Raw genomic sequence first — 13044 nt, forward strand, 5'->3', positions numbered from 1 at the left:
AAGAAGCAAACCCAATTCCATAATGCACAAGCGGCGGCTAGGAAAGATAGAGAGAGCATTTGGGATTTTGCAAGCCCAATTTGCCATTGTTAGAGGACCGGCTAGATTTTGGGATCAAGAATACCTTTGGTATATCATGACCGCGTGAGTCATCATGCATAACATGATTATAGAGGATGATCGCGGAAAAGATGTGGATCATACCCACTACGACTTGATGGGGGTTCCCGTGCAAGTGAGGAGGTCCGCACATAGGATTGCTCGGTTCATTGCCTCATACCATGCCATTCTGTGCAACGACACACATGATGAGCTTCAAAAAGATCTCATGGAAGAATGGTGGAATTGGAATGGACAACAGTAGTTGCATACATGTTGTATTTGTTTGAAAATTATGTGTTGTATTATCTCAAAACTATGTTGTATTGTTGTATGTTCGACGTGTTGTATTTAGTGTGAACAATGTATTGTATTCGGATGGTACATTTTATTTTTGAATTTTATATGGTTATTTGATCTTGTTTGATACATAGTTGTATTTGTTTGTTGTTTGCGCCGCGCCCGCGCGTTGCAAAATAGAGCGTCCGACGGAGGTGCTTTTTTGCGCGCCAACACGCGCTGTAAAATGGAGCATCCGGCGGGAGAAAAATCGTTCCGGCGCGCGCCATCAGTTTACAGCGCGGCGGCAGCATGGTATAGCCGCTGTTATGCGAGTACCAGGATCCACTTCGATATCCTCTGGTCCACAGCAACGCACGCACCACTCAAGCAGGAGTGATTGGTGGAGCGGATAGGGTCACCTCAATAAGAAAAGCATCGACCACTGTGAGACCACTAATGTTTTTTACTGACAAAACCAACCCCCTTTTCTCTCGCTTTTGCCGTGCTGTCTGCCGGTTGATACACGAGGCATCATTGTCTATTTCAACAAAAGGAAACGCACTTGTTCACACGCATGAGTATTACCACTATGGCAGTATATGCTCTCTCTCTCAAAGATCTCAACCCAGAATATTTCCACTGATCAGCGCAAAAATGGATAAGAAACGAAGCAATTCAACAGTCCGAGCACGCAAAACAACCGGTTGTAGAAATCGGGATGTTATTTCTTCTCACTCCTTCCCGTTTTATTTTCTTCTACTCTATTTTTTTATAGAAATTCCCTAATTTAATTCCTGTAGGTAAACAGTCTGGTGCTACATCATTCAACATCGACATCATCTTCCTTTGTTGAACGAGAGTGGCCAAGGGTAGGACTCTGCCCCCAAACTTCCAAAGTGTGAAGGTCTGAACTAGCACTTTGGAATGTCAAGCAGAAAAACATGGGGCTCCACAATTCTAAGTTGGTGCCACAGTGGATTAGCCATGAAAACTGATTCAGAGTGTATCCTTGCAAGAAACAATTCTAGGCGCCAGGTAATCCACTCTAGTCTACACAAAACCCAAATAAAGTGGGAAAACAGCCAAGCAAACATGCCAAACTGCTCCTTAATTACCAGGAAGCGGAGAAATAGATGGAAGGTTCAAATGCTCCAGATCAGACGAACTGCTCCTTTCTATACCTACCAGACTAACAAACATTATGGACATGAACAAAATGCAGAACAGAGCTAGTGACACTTAAATGAAACAGGAAGACTTAAAATGAACAACCCAAAAGAAGTTTCCACAAAATCTACAAAGAACTTCACTAATTACATTGCGCATTTGGGACATGAAATAAATCCTAAACGAATTTTGGAAAAAAAATTATTCAGGATATTTTAATACATTGGTACCTTATATACCACTCTACTTGGGAGCAGTATCATGCCTCGATCTAAAATGAATTTGATGAAATCAGAACTTGACATCATATTTCTCATACTGCCAATAGACCTCAGATCACACTGGCATTAGCCCAATAACTAACAAAGCCAATAGACCACACATCACTGACATACTGCAAATATAGGCTTATGAACAGAATTGGGGAGGGGTTGAGTATGTGAGCGCTAGCACGATTTGGAAATGTGCTGCACCAAAGAAAGAAAAACCGTTTGCCTGGCAGCTCATTGGGGGAAGAATCAAAGTCAGGTCTGTGTTATTTAAACAACAGATCGTGGATGATGAAAACTGCCCCTTTGGATGTACAGCTAGAGAAACGGCTTAGTGTGGGAGAACACAACAAATCTTATCGTTCTTCGGAATTAGTTTGATTGGAATCTATGAGCTGCAAAACATCTACAATGAAGCTAAAAGAAGATGCGCAAACCAGAAAATGAATGCTTGGGACTTACTTACCACCTCCTCGCTCTGTAGTATTTGGTTATCAAGAAATAGGAAGGTCTTGGACGGTGTGGAGATTCCGATCCAGCTAGTGATCGGACACCTGCAAGCTTTGGGCTCATAGGGCTAAGAAAGATGAAAAGGAGGCTTTCCATCGAGTGGCCGGGCGTTTTTCCTGCGACTGCTAACAATTGAAGCCTGCAATCAAAACTTGATCCGTATATGCTCTGGGGAAAGCTAGCTCCGTTTGTCAATTCTCCATCTCCGCTGACATAAAAAGGACCAGTTATGTCTGATCCAAAACATTGCAACCATCTAACCATCAGCATCTAAGAATCCAGGTTAATTCTGTGTTCAGAGCTGCACAACACATCAAATTACGTCAACTGAAAACGTCCAGTCTGGTACTCTGCACCACCAGCAGGATCAGTGCTGCTGGCTCCACCACTGAAAGTCGTCCATCACTTTGCAGATCATTCCCCAAATCCATCTTAATTCTCTTCTGCTGACGGGGGAGGCTGGCTGTGCTATATGAATTTAAGCTTAACCAAAGGATACACACCCCCTCTTGGTGACATCACTAAGGGCATGTACAATGGTGATATCTTAGCAGTGCCACGTAGGATAAACGCTGATGTGGAGGAAAGAGAAAGATGAAAAAAGACTTTGCCATCTCTTAGCTAAGAGATCATCTCTTAGCACAATCTCTCTCACCACAAATTTAGGATGCCTCATTACTAAGTATAAGACTAAAAAACGACCCATTGTACATCATGTTTTATTGTTATATCTAGATTACGTGGCAGGGTTAAGATAAGACAGCCTTATCAACCATTGCACATGCCCTAATATTGTGCCACGTAGGGCGACACGGGCGGCGACACCAGCCTCCAGTAACCACCCCTCCCCCTCCGCCCCCTCCTCCCATGCCGTCGCCGGTGGTCTCCGCCGGGCAAAGCCCGCGCGGAGCGGCGGCGGCAGGACCTGTTCTCTCTCCGGCCGGCGGAGGCTAGCTCGCGGATTGGGGGAACCGCGGCGGCGTGATGCGGTGTGCGACGAGCGCGGCGGCGTGCTGCGGGCGCGGCGGCGCTGCTGGTTTCGGCCTGCTTGTGGTGGCTGTGCGGGTGTGGCGGGGCGCGGCGGCGCCGGGAGTGGTCGGGCTCGGCCGGGCCGGATCTGGGCCTTGCGGGCCAGCTCGGGCGCGGGAGGTCTGGGCGTCGTGGCGGTGGTGGTGCTGGCTAGCGAGGGGCCCCTGGCCGTGGAGGTGCTGGTTGCAGCGGCCGCTGGTTGGTGGCGGTGTGCCGGGGCGGAGACCCCGGGCAGCGGCGGCGTCATGGTGGGCGAGGTGGTCGACGGTGCTGGCGCGCATGATGGCGTGCTCCGGCTTCCCTGCCGGTGAAGGAAGCCTCGGCGGGAGGGTGCTTGCTCCGGGCGAAAGCTCTGCCCGACTTGATCGGTGCCGACGATGGCGACGCCTCAGGGCACCGTTCCCCTTCTTGGAGGCATCATCGTGGAGCTTCTACCTCTCCTGCCTTCGAGGATTCGTGCCCTCGGGTGAAAACCCAAGCTCTTGCCTCGGCCGGAGCGGGCGACGGCAGCGGTCTCGTCGCTTCCCTTCTTGGAGGCGTCGTCTTTGGAGGGTGTGAACTTCACTCGGCGAGGGTGGTTTGTTTGCCGGACTGCGTTGCCTTACCGTCTGCGTTGGAGGATGCCGAGGCGGCGGCCTCGGGTAGGTGGCTGTGAGCCGGGGCGGCGGCCCTGGAAGGCCGTGCGGCAGCATCTCTATGGTGCAGGAATGCGGCTTGTCACAGCTTGGGTGGCGACCCTGGCTGTGTGGGCGGTTGGGCAGTCGGCTCGGTCGGACGCGTCCTAGAGGGGACGGTCAGACGTTATGTCGGGACGGCGGCCCCGGATGAGTTGGTGTGATGCCCGTGGTCTGCGGCCTTTTGCCCTGTGCAGTTTGGGTTGTGGGTGGACGGTTCGTGCGGCGTCGCAGCTCGAGAGCGAGCGGTGGTACGTCGGGGCGGCGGCCCCGGAAGGTGGTGGTCTTGGTGGACGCGCAGGGCGCGATGGAGCAGCGGTATGTCGGAGCGGCGGCTCCGAATGTTCGTCATCTTCGAGGGTGCTTGACCTTGGGTCGCTTGGGCGATAAGGTGACTCTCGACGGTGGGCTTGGGAGGCAACGACAATGGCGTTGAGCATGGTTTGGTTGTTGCAAGACCGTGTTAGTCGGCTCCGTCCCGGCGTGTCCGAATGTCTTCAGGTTGGCCTCCTCTTGCTGTGAAGTCGAAGCTGCCTTTGGGTGGTGTACGATGACCTTCGAGGGACGGTTCGACGGTGAAGGTCCTTTTCGGCGCAGGTCTTGTGCATCTCCACTCCGCGGCTCGTCGCCAGAATCGGAGCTACCGGCCTTTTCTTGGGGAGCCATCTGTTTGGCATAGGCCAACTTGAGCTTCGCGTTTGTGTAGCTTTTGTGGGTAGCCAGGGTGGCTCGGTGTGCCTTCGCGGCATCGTGTGGGTGGGTGTGGGCTTGGCCCTGTCTTTGTAGGTTTTTGCCCGGTTTTCTCCTAAAAACCGAACACCTTCTACTTAATTAATGGAGCTTTTGCCTCCGTTTCAAAAAAAAAAAAATTGTGCCACGTACTACAAATACTCCAGGTTATCCAGCCAACATGATAACATACGTTATCCCAATTATTGTTACCAAGCCAACCTTAATTTTTCTTCCCTCGTGATCCTTCTAACAGTAAGGTTGTGGCGGACAAATCCCTGTAGCATTGTAAGCATTAGTCACTATCGAGGCAGGTAACAGGTCAAACCATGACACCTTAATTTTTCTTCCCTGGTGATCCTCTAACTGTAGGCTTGTGGTGGCTAACTGGTAATCCCTGTAGCATTGTAAGCATTTAGTCACTATCAAGGCAGGTAACAGGTCAAACGATGACCCCCAAGAATTTTGGAAGCCAAGCCTATGGGTCGTCTACAATCATCATATACCGATGCCGGCAAAAACAGACAACCCTTCACATTCTGGTAGTAGCTCCAAGAGTGGGGAAAGGCAACAAAAAAATTGCATATTTTTACGACCTCACTTGTTACTCAAAGATGTCACATGTTTCACCATTTTTTTGTCGCAGACTGCGTGATGTGAGATTGTAAGAACACTTAATATCACCAAATAGCTATCAGGGTACTAGGACAATAGCTAAAATTAACCACAAATGTCGGCATGGCTTTTTTTGTTTCTTCAAATTTTATCACTCAATCAGTCAATCGGTTGATGTACTTAAAACTTGATCTTTCTATAAACATGGTCTATGCTACATGCTTTTGTGATCTATGTACCATCTTTTTCAGATTTCCTTTTTCATTTTGACTCTGTAATGTAGCTAGGTTGGACTGTGTCTTGGTGGCATGGGATTGATCTCCATGTCCCCTATTCAACTGCATTGCGTCAGTATGTTCAAGTTACTTTTGCTTCAGCAAACTTGACCATATGAACATAAGCTAGGTTGGACTATGTCTTGGTGACGTGGGATTGATCTCCATGTCCCTATTGAACTGCATTGCGTCAGTATGTTCAAGTTACTTTTGCTTCAGCAAACTTGATCATATGAACATAGTTGTGTGGTAACCTGAACTCTGGCTAGAATGAAGAAATCTGGCTCTACTTCCTGAGGCCTCTAAAGTTGGTAGCAATCATTTGCAAGAGAATCAAGCACAAAATTATGAAATGTTCATTCGGCAATGACATTATCTAACACAAAAATTTACGTGTCCACAATGTTATTGTTATAAACAGATGTAATATGCTAGTAGTTTGTTGTGACATCTGATGCAGCATCTTCAGATAACTCCCTGATACCCAGGGCCTAATGACTCTTCAATTCGATTGATAATTTGCTCATGTAATGGATATTGTTTTGCCATTGCTGAGTACTGAAACGGGGAGCTATAGCTTGCTGCCTACTAAGGGATCTTTTGCAGATATTGCACACACAATGGCTACTGATGTTTAGAACTATGTGTGCCTTTTTTTCCTAGAAAGACCTGACAGGTTGTTTAGAATAATTGGTTGTCTAACTTAAATCTGAAGTTCCTACTCTACAAGATTTATGCTGGTGAGAATAACAAAGCACAAATCTGCTACAAACCTCTTTATTTTGCTACTCAATTGAGTCCACCAAGGAGCTGCCAGGCCTATGTAACACAGCGACCTGCAGTCCTGTACATTAAACAGCATACAGAAGCTCCGGGGGAGACAACCGCCAGCAGAACTAATAGGTAACACTATAATTTATGGACAAAACTTCAAGCAGAGATGCAACATTGTCACATAGGGAGCATTCAATTGCAAAAGCTACAGAAAACTAACCTGAATATATAGAATTTGTGTTGGTGCAAATCCAGCAGCAACTCCAGTCTGTTTTTTCAATAACATCCACTCTCATACACCAAAAGAAGGCGAACAAATCTAAGGCATACTTAAGAAAATCGCTCAAGCCTCAACAAATTAAGCAAAGCACATACGAACGTAAAAGGTGCAGAAGCAATTGACCATCGGCAGACTTATAACCAATCAAAAATCAGGCAGAAAAAAGTTCAATAATCAAGCTTAAAACTAGATGGGTCACTTGGGGAAAACTGTCATGCTCTTGCTTTAAGTGTCCAGGCCAGTTTGAAAACCTAGCCTATTTTGGACTTGTTTCCTAGACAAGCAAATAAAGCTTGGTGCAACAAAAAAGACCATTGAAAATAGGAACGTCTGAGAGTATAGATAGATGTTTTCTGAAGACATTGTTTGATGCTAGTCTGCCACCTCTATCTTGAGTGTTTCCAGAGAAACAGAGCCCAAAAAATGCTCTTCATGACCCTTACCAGCGAACCGAATATAACACCAAGTACACAAAATGTAAACAAACTTTGGTATGCAGTAAAATAGGTGGAACTCTGGTAACAAAACTGACAAAATATTGCAGAAGAGAGGTGTGCTATTAGAGTTCAGATAAATTAGTCAAGAAAAAATAAATGTACAGAGAAATAAAATCAGCAGAAGCAGGAATATTGAACAATGATCACTTTTCAGCACTTGGAAGACTAAAAATAAACTAAGTTCATCATAACCAAGTGCCTGTACACATCCAAAACAAGCTCACCTAGCACCCTGACACTTGAGAAGCATAGGGTGTCGATCTACTTGAATCTATCACGTCAGTGATCAGTCCAACAGAGTCCACTGTTTCTGCATTCCGACTACACAGAGTAGATTTCACAAAGCCTATGCTCTTTTGAAGTCACGATTCAGTTGAGCATAATAAAATTAGTTAGATAGTTGCTGTCCATATCCTTTTTGGTACTACAGATAGATTGGCCTGTTCCAAACAATTTAGTTTACATGCTAGTTAATCATCTTTTGATGATTTCACAACAAGCAACATAAATACTAGAAGAGCACAATAATCTGATAGCCTAGGTATTCTTACAATAACAAGCCATGAACAAATATAACCATAATCAGTTGATTAGCACGATAATCTGATAGCCTGGGTAGTCTTACAATAACAAGACTTGAACAAATATAACCATAATCAGTTGATTAGCTCAGAACATTACGATGGATATTTTGCAAGTCAAGAATAGAAATGCCAAAAGTATACCACGCAAGATGCCTCATTACAGGATACTAGAGCACAAAATCAAACCAAAGAAACATAGATTCCCAAACTCTTGTAACATACAAAAGGCAAAAATAGCTCATCTTGACCATATAAATATTGTGCATATGAAATAACATATGAATACTATGCAGACCAAAGCGAACAAAAGCTGCTAGTAGTACATGGGATTTCAGGACAATAAACCAGCTCATTCTACAAAGAATGAACAATGTGCAACTCGATATAAGCAGCATTACTCTTCAACTTCCTTCTTTATTTCTGCCATTAGTTCATCCTTGTAATCCTCAAAGGAGCCGTCATATTTCTCCACAGTGCCATCCTCCACAACCCATATCTGGCTCTTCTGCTCATCTTCACAAACTCGAGATATCAACCGTGAGTCATGGCTAACCAAGACCACACCTCCAGTAAATTCATCCAGAGCATCAGCCAAAGCATCAATACTTTGCATGTCCAAGTGATTAGTCGGCTCATCCAGCAGGAGAATGTGAGGATGCGACATTGATATCGAAGTGAACACAACACGGGCCTTCTGACCTCCAGATAATTTGACAATGGGAGTAAGATGGTTGTGACCTGGCAAGCCAAATTTTCCAAGCTTGGCACGGACAGCCTCTGCTTTGCTCATTCCCTCCTGGTCAGGGTGGAGCCTGAGTAAATACTGAACAGCATTTTCCTCCATTGTCAGCAAGTCAACAAAATGCTGTGAGTAACGTCCAATCCTCAGTTTTTGGCTCCTTCTTGCCTCACCTTCACCTGGGGTGAGATCACCAGCAAGTAAATTCAGAAGAGTAGACTTTCCAGCTCCATTGGGCCCAACAATGGCAACACGTGTTCCCATGTCAATGCCAACATCAACATCTGACAACTTGAAGTCGGGGCGGCCAGGGTAGCTGAAACCCACTTCAATGAGCTGAAGGAGTGGTGGTGTGAGCAAAGTAGGCTCTGGGAAGTGGAACTCGACTTTGTAGTCAAGCCACTTCTGTGGCAGATCCGCTGGCTTGACATTATCATCATCGTTTGCCACATTCTTGCCCTTGCCCTTACCCTTACCCTTGGCAACTTCTTTATGAGCCTTTGACAGTGCCTGGCCTTTAACCTTATCCTGCGCAGCCTTGCTCCCAGTTTTCCTTGCTGCTTTCATCTGCTTTTCATAGACCTCAAACTTCTTGTTCATCTCCTTCCTCTTCTGCTCATACCCACTTTCGAAATCATCAAAGTTGCCACGGTAAACATGCAGACTCTTGTCGTGCAAATGTATGATATCATTGCACACTGTGTTGAGGAAGTCGCGGTCATGGGACACGACAATAAGTGTCTTCTTCCACTGCGAGCAGAGGTACTGCTCCAACCAAAGCACAGCCCGGAGGTCCAGATGGTTGGTAGGCTCATCAAGGAGCAGCAAAGTTGGCTGCATGAAGAGGGCACGGGCAAGGGAGATGCGCATCCTCCAGCCACCGCTGAAGGACTTTGTGGACCTTGCCTGCATCGCCTGATCAAAGCCCAGACCAGCAAGGATCTTGGAGGCACGCGCCCGTGCGGCATCCGAATCACACAGGTTGAGCTTCTCATACACCTCGGCGAGCCTGTCGTTGTCATCGGGGTCGTTGGAGGCCTCGAGCTTTGCCTGCTCAGCCCGGAGCGCGGTGAGCTCTTCGTTGGCCGCAACCACCGCCTCGGTCGCGGAGCGGTCATCGCCAACAATCTCCTGCTCCACAAGCAGGACATCGATGTTCTTGGGCACGGGGACCTGCCGCCAGGCGAGCAGCTTGAGAAGGGTGGATTTGCCCATGCCGTTGGGCCCCACGAGGCCGTACCGTCGGCCGTGCGAGATCCGGAGCGAGGCGCCCTTGAGGAGCTCCTTCCCTCGCGCGGAGACGGAGAAGTTGTCGAGCACGATGTCCCTGATGTTCCCGTCGACGGCGTCGGGCTCGGCGGCCCCGGCGGATCCGGGGACGCGCGCGCCGATGACGACGGAGAAGGCGTCGCGGTCGTCGCGGAGCGCCTCGCGCTTGGCGGCCTCGGCGGCGACGGCCGCCATGACCTCGCGCTTGTCCTTCTTCTTGGAGTCCTTGTCGGAGGGCGCGAGGGCGTTGAGGTCGACGGTGGCGCGGACCGACTTGGGCTTGGCGATGACGGCGGCGACGTCCTCCTCGTCCTCCTCCTCGGAGGAGGAGGGCAGGTCGATGTCGCCATAGGCCGACGCGAGCGCCTTGGACTTGGAGGGCTTGGCTTTGGGTTTGGGAGCCCCCTTGGCGGGCTTGGCGTTGGCACCCGGCCCGTCCATGGAAGCTAGCATAGCGGACACGGAGAGGGGCTTCTCCTTCTTGCCGGCGGCGCCGGAGGAGGAGGAGGATGAACCGGCGGCGTTTTTGCGGCTCATGGCGGCGGCGGCGGAGGACGTCGAGGTTGGGGAATTCGAGTTTGGCTTTAGGGTTAGAGTCGTAGAGGCTTTGGTTCGGGCGAAGCTGGATTAGGAGGTACGGGTCGGGGTAAGCGAGGCGTTTTATTCTTGTGGATACGAGTGTGGCTCGATTTGGGTGTGAGTCACACGCGGACACGGCACCGAGGTTTCTTGTCCAGCCCGAAAAAAAAAAAAAAAGGTCGAGTGAGATTGACAGTATGCTCGAACGATTTCACAAGGGATTTAAAAAAAAAATCCATCAACCTATTCATAATTCTAAAAAAAAGTATAAAAAACTATAAAAGTATAGAAATTGCAAATAGGTTCAAAGCTCACTTACCGTCGACTACGAGCCCTTAAATGAGTCGAAGGCGTGTCGTCGTTCTGGCTCCTGTCTTATTAGAGCCGGGTACTAGCTGGTCCAGAGGATGATCAACCACAGTGAGACTCGAACATGGTCCAGACTCCTGACAACTAACTCACAACTACCTAATCTTATTAGCGCCATTATTCGACTCAACTTTCTTTACCTTCCTATGTGAGCTTAGGCTTTCAAGGAATTTGACGTTTTGAGTTTAGCAATGATGAAAAATCATTTATTTGTTTGTAATGCATGGGTATATGTCCCCTCTTTCGCAACATCCAAATACTATCAGCATATGCATGCTAACATTGAAGCCATGGCTCTTTTCAAGTAGGTTCGGAAAACTTCATGTATAATGTGCACTTTTTGTGTGGTTACTTGTGAATGATAGACTCAATACAAGGCACTTGTTGCATAGGAAGAATTGGTGTGTATAGATGATAAACATTGTGTACTTTGCTCCATCGGAACCTATGAGGAGAAAATGTACCTTTTCTTTGAGTAGAAATTTAATTAGTCAAAGAGTATGGACCTACCTCCAGTTGATTGGAGTAAAGGACAAGATATATAAATTGCAGCTTCTGAAGCCAGTATAGGTTTTGCTCGACCCTTTTTCATGGAAGTGGTAATATTGGTTGCTAGAATATTTAGAAGCGGGGAAATGGAAAAATCTTTCACCATGAAAAGCCCTCTTTTAGAGGTTGGAAGAGGAATTTTATTCGCGATATGTCCTTGCTTACGCATAGGATAAAAGAAGCAGCTTGCTTCTCTCATATCCTGGATAGGCAGACTTCACTAGCCTTCTTTTTCTTCTATTGTTTGTATAGGTAGTTTTTTCCCTTTTCCTCATGTACATTTTATAAATATTCTCTAGAAATGAAATTAGTGTGTGGTTTTTGCCTCACATTTTCATGGTAAAATTGATTTCTCTCGCATTTTCTAGTACTTCACTTAAGGGGAATACTTTAGTACTTACACGCATGGCTTTGGATGTTCCCATCACCATCCGTTGTGTTTTGAGATTTGAATAAAACTAGGAGAGAGAAAGGAATATTTCCATCTACTACCATAGTTAGCACGAATATCAAAAAATAAATGGACGGTGACGAAAACACCCACACTCATGCTTGTAAGTACAAAATCACACCCTTCCCTTAATCTAGAAGAGTTTGTTTTGGGGAGGAACATGTTCATTGATTCAGATCCTTGGTTCCTTCTCTTCTTTTCTCTGGTGATATTTCATATGATTATTGCACGAGAGAGACTTTCCTCTCATGGAGATTTGGAAGGAGAATATTGTCTAATTCAGTGGTGTATTCATTGTGTTATTCGCGAGGTTGCCTAACCTCAGTTATATATTTTTTGTCTTCGATAACCATGTCGACAACGGAAAGTCCAGCATGGCGTTTCCTTCATCATGGGTGTCTCGGTATTTTTACGGTATTAAGCCGTTGGAAGCACTAGAGCACTACATGTTTGAGTTTTCTTGGCTTAGTGTTCCTTTGCCCCTCTCTATTTGAGACATCTAGTCCGATGCCATCCTCGAGAAGCCGATGGCAATCTTGTCAGTAGCAAGCAGGCTAGAGTCATGAGGTCTTGGTGTGGACATGCAGATGTCAACCGGTGCCACCGTGGCGGCTGGACAAGTGTTGGTTGATGTGTTGTGTTCGATGTTTACTTCATCTTCTTTTTTATAAGATGTTTTGATAATTTGAATTGGCTGCTAAAACATCTTATAAAGGAAAATATAAATCTAGTCTGCACAGGTAGTTTTTTACTCTTTTTCCTCATGTACATTTTGAAAATATTCTTTGAAAATAAAAAGAATGTGGTTTTTTTTGCCTCACGGTTTCATGGTAACGATTACTCTCGCGTTTTTTCTAGTACTTCGATTAGTCTGCTTCCTTATTTCTTTTCTCTAGTGATATTTCATATGTTTATTCGATGCACGAGAGAGACTTTCCTCTCCTAGACATTTGGAAAGAGAATATTGTCTAATTAAATGGTGTATTAGTTGTGGTTGTTGGTCGGGTTGCCTAAACTCAGTTGTATTTTTCGTCTTTGACAACCACGTCGACAATGGAAAGTCTAGGATGGTGTTTCTTCATCATGGGTGCCTCGATCGGGATTCTTGCAAGTCGTTGGAAGCGTTGGAGCATGGTGTTTTTGAGTCTTCTCGGCTTAGTTGTTTCTTTATCTCTCTATATTTGAGACATCTAGTCTGATGCCATCCCCGAGAAGCCGGTATCAATCGTGTTAGTAGCAAGCGTGCTTAGACTCATGAGGTCCTGGCGTGGACATGCAAATTTCAACGGGTGTCACCGTGGCGG

The 13044-nt window shown here is 46.5% G+C and overlaps 1 protein-coding gene across 1 annotated transcript; it reads right to left on the minus strand.

The window, feature by feature from the left end:
• Positions 1 to 7964: 7964 nt before the first annotated feature.
• LOC127326148 (ABC transporter F family member 4) lies at positions 7965 to 10437 on the minus strand. Its single transcript, XM_051353011.2, has one exon. It carries the CDS (start codon positions 10327 to 10329, stop codon positions 8179 to 8181), a length of 2151 nt encoding a protein of 716 aa, XP_051208971.1. The 5' UTR covers positions 10330 to 10437; the 3' UTR covers positions 7965 to 8178.
• Between the last annotated feature and the right edge of the window lie 2607 nt (positions 10438 to 13044).

Source organism: Lolium perenne, chromosome 4 (assembly GCF_019359855.2).
Source record: "Lolium perenne isolate Kyuss_39 chromosome 4, Kyuss_2.0, whole genome shotgun sequence".
In the NCBI taxonomy this organism is placed as follows: Eukaryota; Viridiplantae; Streptophyta; class Magnoliopsida; order Poales; family Poaceae; genus Lolium; species Lolium perenne.

Coding starts and splice junctions, on each gene's coding strand:
- LOC127326148 (XM_051353011.2), bottom strand. CDS start 10,329: ATGAGCCGCAAAAACGCCGCCGGTTCATCCTCCTCCTCCTCCGGCGCC.